The 27307-nt window shown below is 43.0% G+C and overlaps 1 protein-coding gene across 1 annotated transcript in view; it reads left to right on the top strand.

Moving 5' to 3' along the window:
- The window catches only part of LOC124776156 (odorant receptor Or2-like), a 105009-nt gene that overhangs the window by 54039 nt on the left and 23663 nt on the right, over positions 1-27307 (top strand). The window contains exon 5 of the mRNA XM_047250996.1: positions 2085-2240. Coding sequence (XP_047106952.1) covers positions 2085-2240 — 156 coding nt within the window. The remainder of the gene's footprint in view (positions 1-2084; positions 2241-27307) is intronic.

Here is a 27307-nt window from a genome sequence, read left to right as displayed (position 1 = left end):
GGAAGCCCAATCTTCGTATAGGGAAAATTTCTCCGGGCTTTCATTAATGTAAAGATATGGAATCAGAGCATTCCGATATAGGGCTGTTTGCCTTTTATTTTTTGAACTGTGGTCATAGCACAGAAGCTAATAGGGAGAAAATGATACTTCGACCTGTTCTCTAGTGCCTCTTCCCATTGATTCCGTTAAGATGAAAACCTCTTAATATCCATCATGGTATAAAACTCATCTATTTCTCTTGCCTTCGCTGCATAAACTTTAAAGCGACCGAGGTGGCTGGATCCAGCAATGAGTGATATATCCTGATCTGGATATGAAAGTCGCGTACAGATGGTAGAGGAGAGTGCCCTCCGATGGGGAAACAGTGGTAGATTTTATCAAACCTGTCGTCGTTTGATTATAGCAACAACATTATTGTAAGTGTATGATTGTGATGTTGAGCACCACATTCATTGAGGAACAAGTAGAGTTTACTTATGCGGACAAAATACTCAGTGTGATAGTGTAGGAAGGTGCAAAATTCATTATGTCGTTTTTTGCCTTGGTCCTCATTAACACAGTACTGCATAGCTCCATCTATTTTCGTGTTCTGTACCTAAAAAAATCCATAGCATAGTCAAAAGTAATCAAGCTTGCCTTTCTTTTGTTGTCTGACTTTTTTTTCGTTTCTTTTTTTTTCTTTTTTCATCTATTTGAAACTTCAAAATGTGAGCTGTTCATCGCAGTATTGTAAATTTTCAAGAGGAATCATCGACTAGTTCAGCATAATTCCAGGTCTGCCGCAAGTTTGTTTTAGAAACATGACAACTCAGGAGTGATCCCATATTAGAATCAAATGGAGATTTAAATCCGTTCTTTACACGCAACGAGGTAAAGACGGGCTCCCATTTTAATTACAATTAATGCATCTGTGTCTTAAGAAACCGACAAACTCGCATTTTCGGTTTTTGAGGAGTTATCCTCTCTTAGTTATGTGCGATTCAAATGAATTGTTCAATGACACATCTTCGTCTCGAAGAACACCTGGCTATCAACCCCTCCATTCCTCACTCCCTCCCTTGTCCTCGCCTGCCTCTCCGTCTCCCTCCATCGCCCCCCCTCCCTCCCTCCCTCCCTCCCTCCCTCCCTCTCTCTCTCTCTCTCTCTCTCTCTCTCACCCTTCACTCTTAAGACTCAAAATTGTCGCCACAATGGACAAAAAATTATTACTAAGTGACCGGCGCCCGGAACAGAGCATCTTTCGATGAATGTGACGATATAACTTTTCCTAAATCTAGTTTTTGTTTATGACAACGTGTGATACGTGATGAGCGCGAAGTGAAAGTCCAGAAGTTGTACTGCTGCTCCTCTTCGAGAAGTAGTTCACAAATAATAATTCTTTAAGCAAAGTCTTCCAACCACATCGCAGGTAAGTAACCCATAACAACACATGAAACCAAGCCAACCTGTACGATGCCATCTTCACAATCAATGTACTTACAGGACAGCAATCACAACAAAATACAAGTTCATATGTTACAGTTTTTAGACCTAAAACAGAAAACGATATTTCACAGAAATGAAATGAGACCCACTGAAGAAAAGACATAGGTGTGTAACACTTCGGTCAGAGCATATATCTCCGACATATTAAATCTTAAGAGTTGGCTAGAAAACTGGAAAACTTCCCAGAGTGTGACACTTTCAAACATCAAACACTGTGAAACCTCTTCCTGCAGAGCCTGACACCTGTGGCCAAAATGGCTGCCGCCAGATCCTGTGACTCCTCTTGCTCCACCGAACTGTTTCCGCCTCGGGACCTTTATGGCAGTCAGCCTTGGTAACACAATGCAGGAGATCACATTCCTCCTTTCATTAATAACGCTTCTGTGCAGAGTGCTCTTTCTCGCCCGGACTTTTCACAAGATTTTTTCCACCAGGTACAGGAAGACAGCTGCTTCCACAAGGCAAGTCGCCAGCTTTTAAAGCCAGAACCGTAGCCTCTGATCACAAACCATTTGACACATTACACAAAGACTGACCCATCAGCTGCAGTGTAGACAAATGTCAGAGGATACGCTCCACCGTGTTGCCGTTGTTGTCAGGGCGAGGCGCTGTCTTTGGCGGCGTACAGCAGCCACTGGGTGGGCGCCGGCGCCGGCTTCCAGAGGGCGCTGTCCATCGTGATGGCGCGAGCCCACAAGCCGCTGCTGATGACGGCGGGACACCTCTACCCCATCAACACGGCGGCCTTCGTAGCGGTCAGTCCAGTTTCTCTAGACCTGCCGCTTCGTTGTTCTGTTTAACGCCGTAACACAAGCAGCCAAAGCTTTATGATATACTGTTGCCAGTACTTCACAATATCGTGATGAACTATTTAATTTAAGACACTGAGATCGTCTCCTACGGCATCCTGGAAGGGTATAGGATTGGTAAGCAGGGCGCTTGGGCTGCTGGAGTAGAATGCTGACCCCATTTGGGGATACAAAAATTTATTTTCACCACGTTAATTAAAACAGAACACTGGTAACAACACAATGATTAATTAGCATTTGAAAATTGCGTTGATCTAACTCGATCATTCAATTGTATGAAAGCAATGAGAATAAAAAGACTTTAAAAGAAAACAGCCTTACTGGCCCATCCTCAAATTAATAAAAAAAATGCTTTACGTTAATATAGCCTTAAGATAACTGCAGGTCTGAGCTCATGGTTGTGAAATGAAGTCAATTATCAGGCCTTGTGTATATGAAAAATAACAATTTGTCAAACTCATTAGGTTTAAAAAAATACTAAAATAGCAATATCTCATAAATACGTGAATTAACAGCGGAAAACATTCAGCAATATGATGTTATGATAGCCTGAAAGATCGACACCGCAATCAGCACATTTTCGACGTCTGGCGTTCACTTCGGCCGCGTGTCTGGAATTCCGTGCTCGAGGGCTCAAGTAGAAACAACATGCAGGAGGGCCTGCGCACACCAATAACGGCTTCTAGAACACACAAACCCACTATTAATACACAGTTCACCAAAATACTAAAACCAACGGCCAAGCACTGGGTAGCGCCAAATGCAGGAAGAGATGTTAGCCGTTGTAGTGTGACAACCGCAGTTACTATTAAAGCAATAGTTCATTAAACAGTATCCAATTACGTGAAATTTCACTTGAGAAATTTATAAAACACAACTAGTTCAAGGTGATAATGGCCAACAAATCCACACGCAACCTTAAATACCAAAGCATCGATTGAGGGCGCCAATAAGATACAAATTTGCAATTCCAACTTAAATTAACGGCTGAAGTTTTATACAGAGAATAAATTTTGATTCATGAAACTGTTCACTTAACATTGAAATGTGTATTCTTATAGGACGACTATCCAACGAGTTCCACTCAATAATATCCAAACAGCAGACTCTGGACACAATTTATTAAATTGCCAATACTAAACACTTTTAAATAACAACAAATTCGTATAACTTACAAAACTTTACAAATGGTTAAAGAGTGAGCTTTAAAACAATAACGGCGGCTTGCCATCATAAAATCAAGAACCTTTTACAATAGTGCTTTTAGAGTTTATCAAAAAGACAAAATCCAGTAATAAGTTAACTTGGCATTACAATTTAAAACGATTCATATAAAAAACTTTGAGAAAGATAATGGCGCTTGGCACCATAAAATAAAATAAACGCAACACACAACCAATAAATATAATAACAAAATAATAATTTGATACAACCAAAGGGCGAGGGCAACTCTCAACACAATCACAGAAGAGTGAGCTCTCAACACTTTGGAGCCTTCCCACTAGAAACGGTCCCCGAAATAAACCGCTGGGAGCTCCCCGACATGCCTCCCACAACTGCCCATCACGTACGCACCTTGGTTATGTTCTGCAACACACGACAGATAATAACACAAGATAAAATTCAAAAATACGGTAGAACATCCCGACAGCACGTGATAACCACGGAGCCGTTAACTCGGGCGCTCTTAATAAGTGCCGGAAGCCAACACACACAAATCTCAAACAGTTCTCGCTTCCTAAAACGAAACGATAAAAGCCAAGCGCGCATGAATAGTCAAACCACAGTCTTAGAAGTGTCTTAACGACACCAAACGCGACTATTCCACCAAGTTAATAATAACACAGTAAAAAAAATACAGAACATACCACTAAATGCTGTTACACAAACAAATTGACTAGATCGTGTTGTTTGGATCCCAAAAGACCACATATACCAAACAGCAGTAATTCATTATGTGTATACTGTACAAAACCGCCCTTCTTAGGCAGACTTTACCTAACACATCGACTACCAAATGTACCATACATGAGCGCAACTCCGGGCAGGACTCCAGTTGAGCAAATAAATTAGTACCAACAAATATCGTAACGAGCCACTCACACACAGTAAAAAGTTCCAACAACACCGTCCCACATCAGAAAAGTTCAGAAACCGCTGCTGGAGCTTTCAGGGGAAAATCTGAAGAGCCAACCGAGCCCACACCCTAACCTGGCAGACGACTCCAAAATTCAGCAACTAGTTGTCTCCGGGCCAGAGTATCACAGGACAACACCGGACCTCCACATCAGACAGGGAGGAAGAACGAGTACGCCGACTCCAATTAATGACCACCGCATGGCCAGCACAGCGGCGAATCGCCTCCGCCCCAGACCACTCTGCTCGTATTGCGAGGCACAACAACCTTAGCGCTAGTCACTAGCCGGTCAGGCAGAGCGAACTTCACGTTCCGTGCAGTACCCGGAAAACCAACCACCTCTCGCTCTCCGCCGGCCACCGCAAACACACGCCAGCGACGTCATAGCAAATCGCCACCGGAGTGCCACCCGCACCAGGACTGTGAACTATAACCGATTACAGTGCGCGCCCTGAACAAGATCACAGGTTAGCGGCGCGCGCCATATCAAACACATTAACAATAATAATAAAAAAGGAACCGCCGAATATCGGTGACACTTGTAATTCAAGATAAATGGAACGGAACCAAGGCACAGTGCAGGTACATGGACTTGCGGTACCCATCCCGGACCCACGTGCAAGTAGTTTAAGCAATGACTAGCAAAAATCAATGGGTACACGGAGCAATCACATCCAGAAGTTCCACCACAAAATAGCTCACCATTTAAAGTCAGTCCACAAGTGCTCTGTTAACATGCACGCCAGAGTAAACTCCCGCGCTCTCCTCAGGATTCGAGATGGACACGAGTCTTAAACAGAACGCACGCTGACCGGTGACTGCTTCCGCACTGCAGTCCCGCCCGCCGCTAGGCCCAGGCTCCGCAATGTCAACACCGAGCGTCCTCGCAGTACAAAACACGCCGACTGACTACTCGCGATTCGCCGTGCGCTGACTGCCCTGTGTCACCGCCGCCGACCTCACCTCACCTCGAAGGCCGCGGCCGTCCTAAGTAGAGGCCGCTAGCCAACCAGGACGCCGCGAAGCGTGTAACTTCGGCAGAGAAACTACCCTGCCAAGAGCATCGCAGGAAGTGAAGGCTCACAGCCCTTTTGTCTTGATGGTGACAGTTATAATGAATTCTACTCTGTAACTGATGAAAGTCTACATGAATGCAGCTTGCCGCTAACTTGGTGTAATGTTTTGTCTGTACAGAAGTGTATCTGTCGCCTTTATCGCTCTTTCACCCTCACACATAAATCGGTACAATAAAGTCGGGGCTTCGTGTTTTCTTATTAGGCTGATCCGTGAAAAGACAGACAAACAATTATGCTAATGGAGGATTCTGAGTAATTTCTCGAATTTCATTCGCTCTCTCTCTCTCTCTCTCTCTCTCTGTCCTTTATCTGTGTACAGTTTAACTATATTATTTACGTGAAATCAGCCTAGTAGAATCTCTGGTGGAGCCCTTCGTCTTAATGTTCAGCGGCTGGCTTGCTGGAAAAGATCTTTACATTTGTTATTATTATTAAGCGCTGCATTCAGTTGGGAAAATCGATCGTTTGAACATTTCGTTCAGTTTACGACAGATCTAAAATTTCAGATGTGGACGAAGCCTTTTTGGACGATTTATAAAAACTCAGAGATTGCAGGCTCTCTTCGTCACAGCTGAAACTTCCCAATTAATTACAGGGCCCAGACAATCATCAGTGATTCAGACAGAGAACTCATTCATCATTCACTCTAGAATAAAATGGTCACAAACCTTATTTCTGAGGAAAATTGTATATTGAATCCATTTTCGTACATGTTCCGTTTTCTGTTGGTTCCAAGTCTCATGTAATTTTCTTTTACAGGTTTTTCTTTCTCTTTATCTATCACGCTAGCGGCACAAACTTTCCTAGCTCGCTTTAGCGCGAAGAAGAGTAAATAAATCTCTTTTAGCAATCCGAAAATCTTCCAACCGATACTTCCGAAGCTGTTCCTTTCTCCCCCTATAATAACCATGGAGCATACATATCTGTACCTCTGTTGTTCCAAAGAATAAACGTATTAGAAAAATACCTTGGCGTCGACGAGCTGTCAGCGCATATTTTACTAGAAAATCTGATCAGATACTTTTCAAACGTAAATAAATGTGGATGATTTGATTGACCATTATTAATTATTGCGTGGTAGAGGTTAATTTTCCGTGGGTAGATTACACAGTGACACATTGTGGCAAACCAACATTGTAGCAAAGCAGTTCGCGCATTTGACTGTCATACGAAAACCCTGCGACTACGGTCCGCATTCACCAATTGTAATTTAGATCTCCCTTGTCGTGTTTGCGTGCGTGCGTGTGTGTGTGTGTGTGTGTGTGTGTGTGTGTGTGTGTGTGTGTGTGTGTGTGTGTATGTGTGAGAGAGAGACAGAGTGAGTTTTCTTTTTTTTCTTCTGCGCGCACTGCCTTCGTGAAGTGCAACGACTTATACTTGCATAAACACCCGCACCTATAGTGGCCTCAACCCACAGACATTGGTTGACTGTAACCGCCGATAATATGCAACGCAAAACTGATAAATGGGTGGAATCCCCGATCTGTATGTCGCTAGCAGTAATGGTCTTAAATTATTCCTACCTCCCCCAGTCACAATATCTACAACACAGATGCCATTCAATGATTGGTAAAAAAACAGTGGCAGAGTGTCACCCACTCACTGGCGGCATTGCAGCTAACCGGCGCTTAATAAGGATAGTAGCGTTTCACCTGCTAACGACGTGAGACAGCCAGTGGATAGTCTATGAAGGCAATCTTTAAAAATCTTCTAAAATTATTTTTGGTACACGGCTCGTGTATGTCGTTGATTATGTCTCTGAGCTGCTCGACTTCCCGATACAGGCATATCGACAAAAATACGTCTATACATTCCTACGAGTCCATGATACAATAAAATCATTAAGTGTAAGGTATTGGTATTTACCACGAATTCTCCTCTTCCTGATTCTGCTATATTGTTAGAGTTCTGACAACAACACACACCCACGGCAGTTTGCAAGGCTAGGGATACACACTCCCCAGTCACACTAATGTCACCACTACCTAAGTTCGACGGTAATCATTCACAGATGGCTGGTGGCAGCAATAGCACTGGAGGGTATATAAAACATGTACGGAGCATGCGGAAAAGAGTGCAGCCGTTGTGGTAAAGCGGAAATGGAGCGATTTATCTGACCTCCAAAAGTGCATGATTATTGGATTTCGGGCCAAGGGGGAAACATTTCCAAAAAGGCTAAATTTGTAAACTGTTTGCATGCCGCCGTGTTTAAGTATCGCAAATTGGCGCTATCCAATACTGACGTCGAGGCAACAGTGATACACCTCGGGCCAAAGATGACAGGCATTAATGATGGCTGCGGATATGTGTATAGGCGTGCAACTCTCGGGGAACGGACCCTCCGGATGAACTAACGGACTACCACCGGCCGTTGTGGCCGAGCGGTTCTAGGCGCTTCAGTGTGGAAACGCGCGACCATTACGGTCGTAGGTTCGAATCCTGCCTCGGGCATGCATGTGTGTGATGTCCTTAGGTTAGTTAGGTTTAAGTAGTTCTAAGTTCTAGGGGACTGATGACCTCAGATGTTACGTCCCATAGTGCTGAGAGCCATTTTGAACGGGCTACCAACAGCTGTCTCCTCAAGGACCGTTGAGCAAACGTTTCCGACTTCATCGACAATGGAGGCTGAAATATGCACGCCAATACCTCAACTGGACGTACGAGCAGTTGTGACAGGTGACGTTTTCACATGAATCACGTCGGTGTGAAACGCTTGAAAGTAAACGCACTGCAACAGTCTTCGGAAGACTCCAGGCCGGAGTAGGGCGCAATTTGGCCTGGGGAATGTTTTCATGGCATTCCATGGGTGATGTGGCTATTCTCGAAGGCACAGTGGATCAACACGTGTATGTGTTATCCTTGGGAAGCATCACATCTACCATCAGCGCAGTGCAACGTATCACACAGCTTGCAGTGTACGTGCACGGTTCAAAGAGCACCAGGATGAATTTCACATACTCACCTAATCATCAAGTTCCCCAGATTTAAACCTAATCGAGAATATGTGGGGTCACCTTTATGAAGCTGATTGCGCCATTGATCCTCAACCGAGAAACCTAGTGCAGCTGGCCACGTCATTGGAGTCAAAATGGCTCCACATCAATGTCGGTACCTTCCAGAACCTTACTGACTCTCTTCTTCCCCATTCGCAGCAGTCTGCGCTGCAAAAGGAGGTTGTTCAGACTTTTGACAAGTGGTCACATGAACGTGAACACTTTATGTCCATGCATTAGTCTGCATTCATGCAACCCGTTCCCCATCCCATCCTTAAACATCGCCCATTGGATTTCTCTTCCACCATATGATGAGAATCAAGAAACCCTTCACATGAGAATATTTCGCTTGTTGTTGTTGTGGTCTTCAGTCCTGAGACTGGTTTGATGCAGCTCTCCATGCTACTCTATCCTGTGCAAGGATCTTCATCTCCCAGTACCTACTGCAACCTACATCCTTCTGAATCTGCTTAGTGTATTCATCTCTTGGCCTCCCTCTACGATTTTTACCCCCCACGCTGCCCTCCAATACTAAATTGGTGATCCCTTGGTGCCTCAGAACATGTTCTACCAACCGATCCCTTCTTCTGGTCAAGTTGCGCCACAAACTTCTCTTCTCCCCAATCCTATTCAATACTTCCTCATTAGTTATGTGATCTACCCATCTAATCTTCAGCATTCTTCTGTAGCACCACATTTCGAAAGCTTCTATTCTCTTCTTGTCCAAACTATTTATCGTCCATGTTTCACTTCCATACATGGCTACACTCCATACAAATACTTTCAGAAACGACTTCCTGACACTTAAATCTATACTCGATGTTAACAAATTTCTCTTCTTCAGAAACGCTTTCCTTGCCAGTCTACATTTTATATCCTACCTACTTCGACCATCATCAGTTATTTTGCTCCCCAAATAGCAAAACTCCTTTACTACTTTAAGTGTCTCATTTCCTAATCTAATTCCCTCAGCATCAGCCGACTTAATTCTACCACATTCCATTATCCTTGTTTTGCTTTTTTGATGTTCATCTTATATACTCCTCTCAAGACACTGTCCATTCCATTCAACTGCTCTTCCAAGTCCTTTGCTGTCTCTGACAGAATTACAATGTCATCGGCGAACCTCAAAGTTTTTATTTCTTCTCCATGGATTTTAATACCTACTCGGAATTTTTCTTTTGTTTCCTTTACTGCTTGCTCAATATACAGATTGAATAACATCGGGGAGAGGCTACAACCCTGTCTTACTCCCTTCCCAACCACTGCTTCCCTTTCATGCCCCTCGACTCTTATAACTGCTATCTGGTTTCTGTACAAAATGTAAATAGCCTTTCGCTCCCTGTATTTTACCCCTGCCACCTTTAGAATTTGAAAGAGAGTATTCCAGTCAACATTGTCAAAAGCTTTCTCTAAGTCTACAAATGCTAGAAACGTAGGTTTGCCTTTCCTTAATCTTTCTTCTAAGATAAGTCGTAAGGTCAGTATTGCCTCACGTGTTCCAGTATTTCTACGAAATCCAAACTGATCTTCCCCGAGGTCAGCTTCTACTAGTTTTTCCATTCGTCCGTAAAGAATTCGTGTTAGTATTTTGCAGCTATGGCTTATTAAACTGATAGTTCGGTAATTTTCACATCTGTCAACACCTGCTTTCTTTGCGATTGGAATTATTATATTCTTCTTGAAGTCTGAGGGTATTTCGCCTGTTTCATACATCTTGCTCACCAGATGGTAGAGTTTTGTCAGGACTGGCTCTCCCAAGGCCGTCAGTAGTTACAATGGAATGTTGTCTATTCTGGGGGCCTTGTTTCGACTCAGGTCTTTCAGTGCTCTGTCAAACTCTTCACGCAGTGTCGTATCTCCCATTTCATCTTCATCTACATCCTCTTCCATTTCCATAATATTGTCCTCAAGTACATCGCCCTTGTATAGATCCTCTATATACTCCTTCTACCTTTCTGCTTTCCCTTCTTTGCTTAGAACTGGGTTTCCATCTGAGCTCTTGATGTTCATACAAGTGGTTCTCTTGTCTCCAAAGGCCTCTTTAATTTTCCTGTAGGCAGTATCTATCTTACCCCTAGTGAGATAAGCCTCTACATCCTTACATATGTCCTCTAGCCATCCCTGCTTAGCCATTTTGCACTTCCATTCGATATCATTTTTGAGACGTTTGTATTCCTTTTGGCCTGCTTCATTTATTGCATTTTTATATTTCCTCCTTTCATCAATTAAATTCAATATCTCTTCTGTTACCCAAGGATTTCTACTAGCCCTCGTCTTTTTACCTACTTGATCCTCTGCTGCCTTCTCTACTTCATCCCTCAAAGCTACCCATTCTTCTTCTACTGTATTTCTTTCCCCCATTCCTGTCAATTGTTCCCTTATGCTCTCCCTGAAACTCTGTACAACCTCTGGTTCTTTCAGTTTATACAGGTCCCATCTCCTTAAATTCCCACCTTTTTGCTGTTTCTTCAGTTTTAATCTACAGTTCATAACCAATAGATTGTGGTCAGAGTCCACATCTGCCCCTGGAAATGTCTTACAATTTAAAACCTGGTTCCTAAATCGCTGTCTTACCATAATATAATCTACTTGATACCTTTTAGTATCTCCAGGATTCTTCCATGTATACAACCTTCTTTCATGATTCTTAAACCAAGTGTTAGTTATGATTAAATTCTACCGGGCGGCTTCCTCTTTCATTTCTTAGCCCCAATCCATATTCACCTACTACGTTTCCTTCTCTCCCTTTTCCTACACTCGAATTCCAGTCACCCATGACTATTAAATTTTCGTCTCCCTTCACTATCTGAATAACTTCTTTTATTTCATCATACATTTCTTCAATTTCTTCGTCATCTGCAGAGCTAGTCGGCATATAAACTTGTACTACTGAAGTAGGTGTGGGCTTCTTATCTATCTTGGCCACAATAATGCGTTCACTATGCTGTTTGTAGTAGCTTACCCGCATTCCTATTTTCCTATTCATTATTAAACCTACTCCTGCATTACCCCTATTTGATTTTGTGTTTATAACCCTGTAGTCACCTGACCATTCGACTTGTTCCTCTTGCCACCGAACTTCACCAATTCCCACTATATCTAACTTTAACCCATCCATTTCCCTTTTTAAATTTTCTAACCTACCTGCCCGATTAAGGGATCTGACATTCCACGCTCCGATCCGTAGAACGCCAGTTTTCTTCCACGCTTAGGAGTGGTAAATGTTTATTTGTTACTCATCATTGACCAAACATCTGAAATTCGAATCAGTCCTCGAAAAGTGGTAAGCAAGTGATACATAATTATAAATAAGATCAAGCGATGTGGGCAAATATCGAGCGAAGTATCATTCCTGGGTTGAAGTACACACTGTTATGAGCATCAGACAGGTAATTTGTACAGATGGAAGCGTCTTCACGTTCCTTTTGCTTTATCTCCTTTACAACAAAAATCATCTTACATCTTAAGACCGCATGATCAATCATTCTCTTTTGGAAGGTGTTCCAATTTTACTGCAGGAACGTCTGAAAACCCGAAACTTATTATGTAAGAGATAAACAGCTTTAGAATAGATCGATGATAACTATTATTATTACGACTACATATTGTTCGAAACAATCAAATCATTTCAACGATAACCTGTTCGCCATTGTTGGAAAAAAGTATATTCTCATGATTAAATAACTCACTGCAACAACCATCACCAAGCTAAAATTCTTTCTACAGTGCTAAGAAGGACACTGTAAACAAATTCCTCCATAAACGGGAAAAGCGAGAAATACTTTTTGTTTGGATAAAAAAAAATAAACGTAGTTGCATTAGTCTCTGCACATCTCTCCCACTTACCTGTTCATATCATTGTAATTTTCTTTTTTACAGTATTGATTTTAATAACTATACTGAGATAGACGAGAGCTTTAGTGAGACGTAGTGTATTGCTATCGCACTTGCTCGCCCACACACAATAAATAATGCAGCCAGTGTGACTCATCCGCAAAAAAAAAAAAAAGGCCACAGTAGCGGTAAACAGCGGCGCCTCAGAAAAAGTCTGCGAAGGTTGTGGTTTGGTGAAATATAGTAACTGTAAATAATAGAAACATTTCTTCCATCCTCGGTTCTATAGGAAGTACCCGCCCCCACCCCTACCCCCAGCAACATGGCTGGCGAACTGCTCACACGAGTAGCCAGCACTTACTGTAATAGCAAATGCTCTGTTAGATCTGTGAATTGCTTGTGGTGAATGGAGAACCACCCAGCAGAGCAAAATAGAACTCTGTAACAGTACTATCAGTAACTCTGCTTGGTAGTTCGTGTAACCCATTATCGTTTCTGATTACCTGGGATGTGTTTACTTCTACACAAGTCAACAGTAATTACTTTAATTCTCCGGAATTAGTTGGTTTAGAGCCCATGTCAGTCTGCCACAGTATTCGGCAATGTGTAGGACTAACACTGGAATGCCTCTTAGCATGCCAGTATGATCAGAATGACTACCAAAAGGAAATTTTTTTACTGATGGTGATTATTCACACAGGTAGCAAACACTTCGGATAAAGAAAGGTCATGATGGCAACACTTCCAGTCCCGTGTACTTCTCGTAATAGCTTCTAAGTGAGATTGGATTTGTAACCCAATTACACTGTTTTGTGTGTGCTGTGATGTGGATATTCCAGGGACATCGCGGTATGGGCCCAGTAACGACAAGCAACAACAGCTCCTAAATTGACTGAGCGATATGCAGTAAAGGCTGAGAGAGAGCTCGCATACTCCTTGGAAAAAATATATGTTGTTTTTAACACAGAGTGATGGAGGTAGACATATGACGGCATTCGTACACTTAGACATTAAAATATATGTATATACAGGATGGAGAAAAATTGTGTCACGAAATTTTAACCCTGGATAGCTGATGCCAGTAGGAACCAAAATTACTGATGTTGTGTAGGTCGACACTGCACCATTCTTAAACTACGGAAACTTGACGCCACGCGCTCCGATTGGCCGTGGGATTGCCCTGTTGCTGTTCGTCGTCTGACGGGCAGCGCTGTGGTTGTCGGTTAACACATACAAACGTCCGTCGCCCCAACATGATACGTGTACGTGTCGAATAGGTCTTGCTGTTTGTCTCCTCCTCACGCCGGGGGCATTCACACGTAAGCCTCACTTCGGAACACACACACGTCACCTGCGATTTAGTCATACAGTAACCATGGCGGTGCAGTATTTGTTTGAAGAACAACGAGATATGTTTATAGACTAGCCGACGATAATGGACATGAAGTTCGACGTTTGTTTGAGGAACAGTACCAAGCAAGACGCCACCCACAGCCGCAAACGTTTACACCAATTCACCGGCGACTTGGTGAAACAGGCTCGCTGGTGGGATATAATGGTAATGCTGGGAAACCTCGAACACGTTGGGATGGTGCATTGGAAGAGACTGTTCTCGAGCGCTTCGAGGAAACACCTACGACCAGTACTCAGTCGGTTGGACACGACATGGTGGTCATTCATCGGTTAGTCTGGGAGGTTTCGAGAGATGACGGCCAGCATCCATTTAGTTTCCACCCTGTACAACACCTAAATCCTGTGGCGGACGATGAACGTAGTCTAGGGTTTTGCCGGTGGTTTCTGCGACGTGTTGCACGAGTTCCCGACTTCCCCGCCATTGTGTTGTTTATCGACGAGTGCATCTTCCATCGGGATGGCCTTTACAACAGTAGAAACGTTCATTACTGGGCAAGAGGAAATCCTCACGTCACGTACGTCCACGGACACCAGCAACGATTTTCGCTCAACATTTGGGCAGGCGTTGTTGGTGACCATCTGACTGGGCCGGTCCGTCTACTTCCTCGACTTAACGGTGAAAATTATCTTCACTTTTTGCAAGAAACTCTACCCAGCCTGTTGGAAGATGTTCTCCTGGACATACGGCTACGCATGTGGTTGCAACATGGTGGAGCGTCCGCACACAACAGTGGTGATGTGCGCAGATATTTAAATGAACTCTTCGACAGCATGGTAATTCGCAGAAGTCCTCGTAGGGCATGACCGCAGCCATCACCAGGCCTCACGCCATCGGACTTTTTCCTGTGGGGATTCTTAAAGGTACTAGTTCACCTACGTAGACGGGAACAACCTAGAAACGAAGAGGGATTAATGGATCGCATTCAACATGCCACCAATCGCATCAGGGCAATGCCAGGAATCTTTGAATGAGTTCGGAAAAACACCGTTCGACGTTACCAAGCTTGTGTCGCGTCAGAGGCTCGGCAGTTCGAGCACCTGCTTTAAGTAAACAATGTCCTAGCTATAAAAAAGGCCCTTTTCAGGGCCGACACAATTTGTAAAAGACTTTCTGAACGCGAACTAACAGCTGTTGACGGGTTTGTTCCCGGTACGTCTTGTAAAACTACAGTGGATATGTCGGGACCCCGACCGATTCGCCCCAGGCCCCCAGAGTGGAAGGCTGGCGCGTAACCACCGAGTGTGCGGGCCGCCTTGGACACATCGCGATCTTCGGCAGGCAAAGCATTCGCGGTCATGCGTTGTCCAGAGCATCCGGCAACAGGGCAATCCCGCGGCCAATCGGAGCGCGTGGCTCCAAGTTTCCATAGTTTAAAAATTATGCTTTGTCGACCTACACAACATTAGTAACTTTGGAATCTACTGGCATCAGCTATCCAGTATTACAATTTCGTGACACAATTTTTTTGCACCCTGTGTACAGATGGGGTAATCGGTAGAGAGGGGATGTAACGACTTGATATAGAACATGAAATAACACCGCATATTGCTTTAGTAGTGGAAAAACGGTGCATTCTAAAGACACGGAACTGTCATACTACCACTAGAACTGTGTGTGCGTGTGAGAGAGAGAGAGAGAGAGAGAGAGAGTGAGTGAGTGAAGAAAAAGGAAAATTACTTTATTCTGAATATTGTAATATTCTCCCGCAATACATTGGAGTTGCAAGTCAGGAATATTTGATCCAATGGAAAGTGGTGTGATTCCACAACCAAAGACGGAATACATACGAGTACATGGAGCGCATATTTTTATTTAGTACAGTTGAAATCTCGAGAGGATAAACGGGGCGCTGCGAACATTGTGGACAGCATGTATTTTATCTACATGACTTGGATTAGCACCTACAGCACTGTTTAACTGATTAGGGTTTGTCTAATTTTTAAAATAATTTAGTGTACATTTAACAATTTTTCATTGCTTTTGTATATTTCTCGGGTATTCAGCTGGGTTGCGCCGTCCAGAATGCGCTATCTTAGACAAGTCGACTTCTTGCCATCTTCAGGCGTTCGTGCAGCCTGATCTGTGGCGGATGTCGACTCTCTGCAGTATTTACCCCCCTCCGGCAGCCACCACGTTGTCCGCGGCCAGTGGTGGGAGAAGCGCAGCACCGGGTGGTGAGGGAAGAAGCGCCGTGGCCCGCCACGGATCAGGAGCCGCAGTCCTTCCGCGGTCGCGGCCTTGTGTAGATCTCAGCCGCCGTGGTGATACTGCGTCTTCTTCTTCAGGTGTTCAGACGTGGGACAGACGATATGATGTGAACATACTCGAGGCTGCATCCCAGGCCTTGCTTGCCGCGCTATCTAGGCGCCTTGTCACGGTCCGTGTGGCTTCTCCCGTCGGAGGTTTGAGCCCTCCCTCGGGCATGTACGTGTGCGTCGTGCATAGTGTACGTTAGTGTAAATTACATTAAGTAGTGTGTAGGCTTACGGACAGATGAGTTGAGTAGCTTGGTCGCATAAGACCTTATCACAAATTTCCAAATTTTTTCCAGGCCTTGCATAATTGAAAACCGTTGTCCTTATTTATTAGCTCGTCATGCAGTCGGATCTCCACTGCTCTTAGAGAATACAATCCCAGAAGTCATTCGGCTGCTGAAACACCTTTGTGCCATTGTAGTTGTTGTCAAGCCCATGGGAGATGCAGTGCTCTACCACTCCGAGGAATGTCACTCCTTGTCATAATACCTAGAAAAAATTTACAACACCTATTGACACTATAAATAAAAAAAACTCCTGTGATTTAGTTTGTTGATTCGTGATGTTTTCTGATTTGTGTTTGTGTTAGGTGCTTCTGTAAGCCTACAGCAGATAATATTGTACCTGGACACGTGTCACAGCTCCACAGCGTCATGACACAGTCAGTACTCAAATGGTTCAAATGGCTCTGAGCACTATGGAACTTAACATCTGAGGTCATCAGTCCCCTAGAACTTAGAACTACTTAAACCTAATTATCCTAAGGACGAACACACACCTATGCCCGAGGGAGGACTCGAACCTCCGCCGGCCGTCAGAAAACACGATAGTCATGAAGGAATGTGCGTGGTCTGCTACCAGTGTGTGATACTCATTGGCCGTCATGGTGCCTTGCGAATGGAGCCACTGCCGGCTTGTCTCCATCCCGCAGTACAATTGTCAAGGAGCTATTCCCCTGGAAAAACGACGGATTCGCGCCCTCCCCTCAACATGATGAACAAGGTATCAGGAGTCGTCAGACTAAGCAACGCTCTGCCACTGAGTCACAGTCCAGTGCCGATGGTCACGTGCTGGTTTCTGTTGTAGGTGCCAATGTCGTGGTGTTAGCATTGTCACATACATAGGTCGTCAGTTGCGAAAGCCCATCGTTAAGAGCGTTCGGTGCACTGTGTGTTCAGACACACTTGTACTCTGCCCCGCATTGACGTCAGATATTAATTCCGATACAGTTCACCACCTGTCCTTTTTCACCAGTCTGACCAACCTATGACGTCTGACATCTGTAATGAGTGGAAGTCCCCCAACCCTGCGACGTCTGGACATGGTTCCACCTTGGTTTCACCACTCCTCGAACTCGCGACAAGTTATGCTGTTTCCGAAACTCTCATGCCAAGCCTCCGGGCCATCACAATCTGCCCTCAGTCAAACTCAGATAGATTGCGTGCCTTTCCTATTCTATACATGGACAGCGCACTCACTGATACCACATGCAGCGTTGTGTGTCTGATTAGCAGCCATTCCTCGCCAAATGATGCTGCTAGCTCCTGCAGTCATAATTTTCTAGCTGATCAGTGTATATTTCCGAACGAACACACATACTTCCACACAGTTGCCTTGTTCTTTCTAATAATTGTCCAAACTACAGGTCGCTTATTGATTATAATAGGATCACGTGATCATGATCTTCGTAATTTCTTTACCTTTATTTTAATTTTTAATTTTTTTGGAACATACACATCATAAAGTTAAAGTAATTACAGCCCTCGGTCGCAAAATTGAAGTCTTTTGACCAGGTTTCGACACTTCTATGAGTGCCTTCATCAGAAATTAAATATTCAAATTGTCATGTCACGTATAAAATAAATATTAAGAGGAAATACTTTAGGCACACTTTTAAAGTATAATGCGTGGAAAGCAAGCCACTACTTATTTTATACGTGACATGCCAAAAAATGGCTCTGAGCACTATGGGACTTAACATCTGAGATCATCAGTCCCCTAGAACTTAGAACTACTTAAACCTAACTAACCTAAGGACATCACACACATCCCTGCCCGAGGCATGATTCGAACCTGCGACCGTAGCGGTCGCGCGGTTCCAAACTGAAGCGCCTAGAACCGCTCGCCCACAGAGGCCGGCGTTACATGCCAATTTGAATATTTAATTTCTGATGAAAGCACTCATAGAAGTGTCGAAACCTCGTCAAAAGTCTTAAATTTTGCGACCGAGGGCTGTAATTGCTTTAACGTATAATTTATACACGGTCGCTGACTACGCAGCCATGTTTAAAACTTTAATACACTATATGCCACTCACAGAAACAGAGCTAGAGAGGAGAACAGCTGTCTGTGTCAGACCTAATTTCTCTTTTCTTGTGTGAAATGTATGTTGCCCAATCTAAGTTCACCCTCATACTAGTGCGATGATTGAACCTACTGCTAACAAGTCCAGCCTGATATTATTGGTTTTCGGAAAACTCTTCTACCTCGTAAGTGGTGTGTTATACCATTTTTGCTAGCAACAAAGATTCACTCATCAAAATGTGGCCAACAACCTTCTACACCACATTGTGGTATTCTCTAAGCAGTCTGATACCCACACCGGGTTGGGTTAATGGAGATAGGATATAGTTATCGATCAGCCTATCTTAAACGTTTGTTCCCTAAACAAATTAGCAACAGAGAAAATCATTATACACTTGGATTATGGGCATTTTCCAAACGAACTGTCGCATTTTTCCACCTTACAAGAGAATTAAAAAAGGAAAAATCATTTAGTAATATACTACACACAGGTTTCTCCTCTTGACAACATCAGGCTCTGGATCTGACTCCGGTATTAGCTGATGTGCCCCTCATCTTCAATGACAATGTAACTGATGGGGCGTTGTCACAGCTGTAACAATATATGAGAACCAGGAGAGAGGAGGAATCGTGGTAAAATCTTAACGTCCAACACTTTACACCTGAAGATTTTATTGTATCGATTACACGTAGGAATGTACCGATGTATTTTTGTTAGTTAGACAGTATGGGTAAATCCAGCAGGTCACAGACGTGCTCAGTGATACACTAGAGCCACGTAATACAAATAATTATACAGCAGTTTTAAGATCGCCTTGATACAGTGTCCAACCGTGAAAAAAGAACTTTGGGTAGCCCTTCCGAACGTGCACAGCAATTTCTAGCACGCAGGGTATTCTGAACGCGGACTTTAACGTAGACCAATGAGACATTTGGATACAGCATGCGTTTAAATATCTGGGCATAACGTTGCATAGCAGTATGAAATGGAACGAGCATGTAAGGGTCGTGGTAGGAAAGGCGAAGAGTCGACTTCGGTTTTTGGGAGAATTCTAGGAAAGTGTAGTTCATCTGTAAAGGTGACCTCAAGTAGGACGATGGTGCGACCTATTCTCGAGTACTGCTCTAGTGTTTGGGATCCGTACCAGCTGGAATTAAAGGAAGACATCGAATTAGTTCAGAAGAGGCCCGCTAGATTTGTTACTGGTAGGTTCCAACAACACGCTGGTGTTACGTAGATGCTTCGAGAACTCAAATTCGAATTCCTGGAGGGAAGGCGACGTACTTTTCAGGGATCACTATTGAGAAAATTTATAGCACCAGCATTTGAAGCTGACTGCAGAACGGTTCTGTTGCCTCCAACATGACATTTTGCTTAAGGAGACGAAGATAAGATATAAGAAATTAGGGCTCATAGGGTGGCATATAGACAGTGGCTTTTTCCTCATTCTGTTTGCTAGTGGAACAGGAAAGGAAGTGACTAGTAGTAGTACGAGTTACCCTCAGCTACGCACCGTAAGGTGTATCGCGGACTATCGATGTAGATGCAAATGGAAGAACGGCACCTACGCCATACGACGTCATCTCTCTTCAGTTCAGAGTCGGGAGACACAATGCTGATTTTCAGTTGAAGCCCATATTTGGTGGCTTTCATGTAAATATATGCCGTTTTCAAATCACCCACAAATTTAAGAAATCTCGAAAACCTGCCCTGAATTTGTTGTAAAAAAATGACGGGAAACATCGTATTTGCGGTTGAAGATAAGATTTCCGAATTTTATCTTACTTGTGATGAAAGTATATTGTTTCAAGGGAACGACACGTTGAAGATCTACCAAAAAATGCATTTTTCTTTGTATAATTTATTGCAAGACGGTTAATAATATATTTATGAATAAAACTTTCGGAGATGATAAAATGCAGAGTATGGCCATTTGTTGGTCGTGGTTCCTGTAGTGATGCGGAGCTGTATTGTGTGACATATTGCTGGTTTGCATCTCGCTAACTCTAAAAATTCTTTACACATCTGTGCGGTTTCCAATAGGTTTCTATACTTCCTTACTAATTAAATCCAAGAATATTATATTATATTCGATGCCATATAAGTGTGCTCTCTCTGCGAAGTGAGTTTGTTCACTTGGCTTTAGCTACTTGCTCTTACATTAAGATATTTTGCATTTTCTTGTTTCACCTCTTGTAATTCACATGTTGTAAAGATTTTGCCACTGAGCAGGAACAGCGATCAAGTAAGAAAGACCTTAGGGTGTATTAAAATGTGATAACGACGAAGTCATTGTGTCTTATGTGGAGAATTATTGTAAATTTGTATGCCTCTATTCGTAATGGAACTTTTATAAGCTGATGTCCTTATTGGCTGTATGTTCCCTTTTCCCCTGTAACATGTTCGTGAATATAGAAGCTTTTATTCGCGTATACCACAGACAGAATAAGATGACTTGTATGTTTACAAGGGGAAAATGTACGTTTTAACAGAGGTAATGTATGAAATTCATGCCCTTCGATTTCGAAAACAGTATGGTTTATGAGGCAGATACAGCTGGCAACTGCCATTGGACCATGCTGCAATCACATAATTATTCCATGTTGAGGCACATGTACCGTATGTACAAGCCGCACCATTTCTGAGTGTTCAGCAACACGGTGAACTTATTGCATTCAACATTGACGTTCGAATGGTTGGTCTATGTGTCGACAGCTTTAGCACTAGGCGGGAGCATAGACACAAGTCGCGCACTGTCTAAAACCTGGGACGTCGCCAAAGACTGTAATATCAGTGAGGTGCGCGGCGGGTCTGACACAGCAGGGCTTGTGTGGACACGGTAGGTGGTAGCCTAGCAATAGGTCATCTCTGGGAGCATCCAACCAGGGACTGCGAAACCTGAGACGCCTCAGAGGCGCCCAAGCCTTGATTAACATCGTCTGGAGGAGGTCCCAGCTGGATGCTGCCTGTTCAGGCCACCGCAGCGTCAGTTCTATGCCGTGCCCATATACCAGTGGCCAGCAGAGGCAGTGGCTGTTTGTAGATGAGAGCTAATGATCAACATCTGATCGACCGCTAGAATGGAGTAGTTCTCTGGGTAAGCAGCAGTGGACAGCAGATGCAGTTAGGTATAGGCAGTTAGTATTTTAACTTACTTGCTCAGCTTGGTTTTATTGTGTAAACGTGCAATTTGTAGCTATGTATATAGGGCCAGGCAGCACAGCATGAAATAATTTATGTCGCCACTGCACCGGGCTTGTAGGCTACATCATGTACCTCAGCTGTTCCGTGGCCGGCCAATAGGATTTGGAAGAGCATGCTGGCTAACCTAGCTACAGATTGCGATGCCTGCCAGGGAAGCTGTTGGCGTGTCGTATTTCCCTTCTTTAGATCATTCTGTCCATTGAATTGCAGGCTCCTGCTAAATCTGCTAATTACTTAACCATTCCGTAGTATAATTTAAATTTTTCTCTTTTTACATTTATTACATCGTCCTTCCATTAATACAGTCCAATTCAATATCCTTGACGACCAGTAAGCTTATGACTACACCCTAAGGATGTTGACAGATAATGTCGGTATATGTCAGACAGCTAATTCAGGCTGGTGGGTCTTAGGTTAAGACAAGGCTGCACAAGTGACAACGAGAATCAAGTTGGTACTTCAAGCTGTAACTCTATCTACCACAGGATCATAAACTGAGTACGCCCATTGAGGACTTGTCTTCCGCAAATAGCGTTTCGTAGCAAGGATGTCCTATCCGTGCTAAAAATAATTCTATTTCACATGTCCCTGTGGCAGCCTGGGTCATCCTGGAGGAGAATTACACAGAAACCTTCCAACATGCCAACGCTCACGCCAAAATTAGCAGGCTATGAAATGATCTTCGTAGATCTAAGCACAATTAATTACAGTGAGGTTTACCTCCATTTAATTCGTTTATCTAACAACTTCATAAAACCCTTCTTTTCCCAGCATTTACTGCTTCCAGGAACAAAAATGCTGTTGCCACAACTGTGACCACGATCATTCCACCACCAGAAAATACTCCGCACAATGCAGGATGGTCAGAAATAATCTGAAAACCTTGTAAGACTGTTGCAGGGAAGGTTGTGATGAGAAACAATTGTTAAATTCGATATGTTACGCTGTTGAATGTAGCTAACAGGTAGCTGCTAGCGCAAATTCAAGTTGCCTGCTAGAGACAGTGTCGCCACACTTATTCTACGTTTATTTCCCTCAAACCGAACTGAAACTACTTCTTCTCACGTAGCTTAAATTTATCACTTCAGAAGGAGGTAAATTTTAACTGTTAATGAGCACCTGAACAAGTGGGAACTCACGGACACACACGTCTGTGCATTACCGCATTTTAGCACATGCAAGTGCTTGAATTTACACGAGCAGCAATCTGATTGGCTAATTGTAATACAAATAACTTGGAAACGGCGCAACGTATCATATTTTTTCTTAACAATTATATCTCATCATAACCTCCACTACAACAGTCTTACAATGGTTTGAGACTGTTTATGAGCATCATGTATAATGTGGAGTATTTCCTGGTGATGGAAAGATCGTGGTCACAACCGTGAGAACAGCATTTTCATTTCTGGAAGCAGTAAACATGGGGAAAACGAGGCTTTCGCTGCGAAACAAAACAAAGCAAAACAAATCCCCAGTTTACTACACTACAAGACAACATTCCAAGCAATCAATAAGTAAAAATATAATAGAATTGTTTCCAAATACAGAATAAATCATTCAACATTCAGCAAGGATTCTCATTAATCCTATGAAAATGTTGACCAATAGTTTATTACCACAATGAAAATTCCACTTACTAAGGGTATCAGAACCCATCATCTTTAATACTACAGGCCATAACAATTCGCACTAGGAAATAATTTCTGTTGTAAAGTAATACATACAAATTTAAAAAGCAAGCCTAAGCAGCACTAAATTCCCGACAAACCTATCTAAGTTTCCCAACGAAACTAATCACAGTAAATACACAGTTTAATGCAGTTCTCATGAATATTAATTTGACTGCAGAAATACACTCCAAAAATCTACAATTTCCAAATACTGTATACGACCTCAAAAAATGAATAAACTCTATGCCCATCATTTGATATTCTTCAATAAGACAAACAGCCTCCGAATTATCATGCTGACTTATTAATTGAAGGAAACTATGCACACAATATAACCAAAAAATAATCGTTAACCTTTCAGACAAATGAAAACTATTAACACAGTTTACGATGCGACCTAATAGCTTAAGCAAAGTACAACAGATTCCATCACTTGTTAAACACTACATTATCGTCGTACATGGAATAAAAATTTCGTCCACCTAAACACGAGAAATTTGAATAAAAAGTTACTTCCATGGCATTAACACATATGGCAGTGTTCACGTAGGTTGTGCGACTGCCGTCTTTCTTTTCATTTCCCTCCTTTTCCTTCCTCCTTGGCACCAGTTAGGGCGGAAAAGAATCTAGTGAATTCAAAAAAGGATGTACGCGTCCGATTTGTACATCCATTGTACACGTCAGGCGCTGGATTTCAACGACCACTGGAGAGGTCACGTCAGTGACTGGGTGAAGAATCTCTTTGTGTACAACTTTGCGGTCTAAGAGCTTGTTTTCATTACCCACTGACCTACACTGTGCTCTGGTACATTATCACTATGCTTCCCCATTCTTTACTGATGTTCGAGAGCCTTGGTGTTTGCTTTCCCCACTCGCTTCCCAACCTCTCGCAACGCCTTTGCAAAATTTTGCACTGGGTCACATTTTTACTCACATTAAGTTCGGTTGTCTCAAACTGAGAAGGAATTTTGCGACCTTGTACTACTTCGTATAATGATAGACCTGTCCATTCGCTGATGTTCAAATTATAAGCTGCAACAATATAAAGCGATGGAGTATCCCAATCATTGTGGTAGCTATTCACACGGTGGCTAAGTCTTTTCTCTAATGTTTAATGCCTCCATACTGTTGAAGGCCTACTGGTTTAATGGACTTGAAAGACTTGAACATAACTTACAAGTATGCAATAGATGGCACAACTGCTTCACCAGTTCCAACATTATGTTCATACACTAATCAATTGTTAATGTTTCCAGAACACCAAACCTTAGTACACAACTATATTCGTCATTAACCGTGCTACTGCTGGTTCAGATAGCTACCATTTCTATGTAACACCGAAAATAATCGACTTTGGCCAGGGTACGGCAGGTTCTTATTGATGTCTGTTCAGAGAGTAAATTTGTAGTGGAATGCTCTGATGGCTAAACTTCAATCTTGGTACAAAGTTTTTGACATACTGTTCTACATATTGTCCATTAGTTCTCCAATAATGTTCAACTACTCGCCATTCTGTGGTTCTACAGTCCCCATGACCAGATAATTTCTGATAATGTGCCTGTTTTAATATTTTTACCGCAATATCATTCGAACTGGAACACACAGCCCAAATTTTGTTGCCTTGCATAATACACTATCATGCATGACGAACTGTGGCTACATTGCAGATAGTTTACAACCCTTGTTAGCAGCTTGTGTTCCTTGTCACTGCATAATCTTATGATCTACTTTCAGTCATACACCAACATTCCAACTGGGTTGATCTACATTATTCTCATTTTGCCAGGATTATGGACTACTTCGGAAACAAATGATTTTAGTTTCAGCACACACCATCTTACGCTACTAGATGGATCCCTCAATCCCAATAATCATTTCTATGCTGCATGATACGTTATTACGACAAATCTTTTACCATAAAAACTTGGTTTAATTGTCGCACTGCTCAGGCGAACAGCTGTTCCTTATCTTTTGTTTCTTGACTCAACATACAGCCCAGTGAGTCGTCACTAATGTCACTCGATGACATCAGCTCCATAATTCAGAAAGACCAATATTGGATTAGCTGTCAATCCTGCTTTCAGCTGCTTAAATGCACCTTACATTCCAGTGTCCAATGGGGTTTTATACCATTTTCGAGGAAGTACTTGAGGAGTCATGCTCTTTCTGAAAGTTTTGGACAAATTTCCTGTAATAATTTGCTAATGCTAAAATCGACTGCATCCCCGTGTGAGGCATTGGAAAACATTGTACGCTAATTTATGACTTGGCCAAACCCACTAAAACTAATTATATGTCCTAAATAATTCACATCTTGCAATATGAAATGAACACATTTCTGTACAAAGAATTAGGTGTGCTGCATGCAGTCTCTTAAATAGTACTTCCCTGAACTGTCCACGTGCTTTACCATAACTGTCAAAAAGACAATGATATCGTCGAGACACATCATGCAGTGCTTTGGTTTTAATGCTTTCAACACAATCCAACAAATGCTGAAAGATGGCTGATACAATCTTTAATCTAAACAGCATATGCCATCACTTGTATACTGTAAATTCCCTTTTTATTTTGTTCCACATTGTGAAATATTGAAATTTAACCTGAAGCTGTATATGTGGTCTATGACAGTCATGTCACGTTAACCATAAAGAGTCCATGCAGCAGCCAGACACCTTTAGCACGCCTTAAAGTGACACCTGATCTCGCGGTTTTGTTACTTGTTACTGGTTTATTTGTCTGTGTTTAATTTTGTGATTAGACTTATCTGTCCGTCATCATTCTTTTTGACATTGATCTGCCTGTCTGCCTGCCTGTCTGTAGCGTCCTGGGTTGAGACATCTACTGTTGTCGGTATGACAGTGTGTGGCAGACTGGCTTGCATACTGCGTGCTAATGACACAATGTTACTGAGACAAGAATTTATTACACAAAAGTTTACTGTCATGTGTTATTTTCTATGGTGGTGGCAAGGACAGCAGCAGTGTAGTGAACGGTCTTGGAATGTACTGACACTGTCTTAGCAATCTTCTCATGCAAGTGGCAGGCCTCACTGATGGCTGGTTAGCCTGTACAGCAGGCAATGCTCTCCAGGTCAGTGATTGGTGCAGGAGGCCTTGCTGCCCAGGGCAGTCACTGTCTCTGTAGTAGCAGAGCACTCTCGGAGACATCAAAGAGTTATCCACAGATAATCTCTCACCAGCTCTGCACAGCGCCGAGATGGAAACAGCATGGCCCTTACACAAACGAAGGCTGTGGACGTCGATGAATAATTACAGGTAGTGTTTTGGTGGCAGCAGTGGTTGGCACACCTCCTGAACGCTGCGACAGAGCACCAGACAACATTAGTTTGGCTCAGAAAGCCGAAGTCTCCAGGTCTTCTCTTCAGTGTTTACAGTGTTTACGAGGTCAGCAACTGATAGCGACCGAGAACAGAGATCAGATAGGTAAGCGCCTCTAAGGCAGAAGTTATTTCGGCGAACGGCAGCAGTGCATCATGGGCTCAGTCTCGCAACTGCTGTACTGCAACATAAAGATGTCGAGGTTCAAAAGCCTGAGTATTTATTACTGCTGCTCTGAGACAATGATGTTATGCCTGTCAGTCAATGACCGAGAATGGCCTAGTTATTTGGGCTCGTCACCGGTCTTCACAACCTCTGTGTTTCACAAAAAATGGAATTCAGGGCTTCAGCTTTCGGCCGTTCCACCATGTCAGCAGGCTGATAGGTGCTCCTGTGATTCTTTTGCTCTCTCTTGAAAAGTCAACTTGCACTGTTGGAATGATGTCATGTTGCTGAGTTTGTGATTCAGGCCTCTCCCTCGCGCGAGGTGATGCAGCATGTTCTGGTGTTGTTCTGCTTTTCGCTTTGTTGGCTTTCTGTCTGTTTGTCGTCTTGATAGCGACACGGGCTGGTGGCTGGCTTACCTTCGTTTGGTGCTGGCTGGAGAGGACCTTGGGAATATTTTACGTTTCCCGTAAAACATTTCAGCCGTGTAACATTTCGCCACTTCTTTATAAACTTCGTCTCCATTTTCTCTCAGTTTGCTATAAAACAATCTCACGAAATGCTTGCTGCATAGGTAATTACACACTGTACAATTTTCTGTTATTTGAAGGTT

This window comes from Schistocerca piceifrons, chromosome 2 (assembly GCF_021461385.2).
Source record: "Schistocerca piceifrons isolate TAMUIC-IGC-003096 chromosome 2, iqSchPice1.1, whole genome shotgun sequence".
Classification (NCBI taxonomy): domain Eukaryota; kingdom Metazoa; phylum Arthropoda; class Insecta; order Orthoptera; family Acrididae; genus Schistocerca; species Schistocerca piceifrons.
This window is presented reverse-complemented; position numbering and strand designations above follow the sequence as displayed.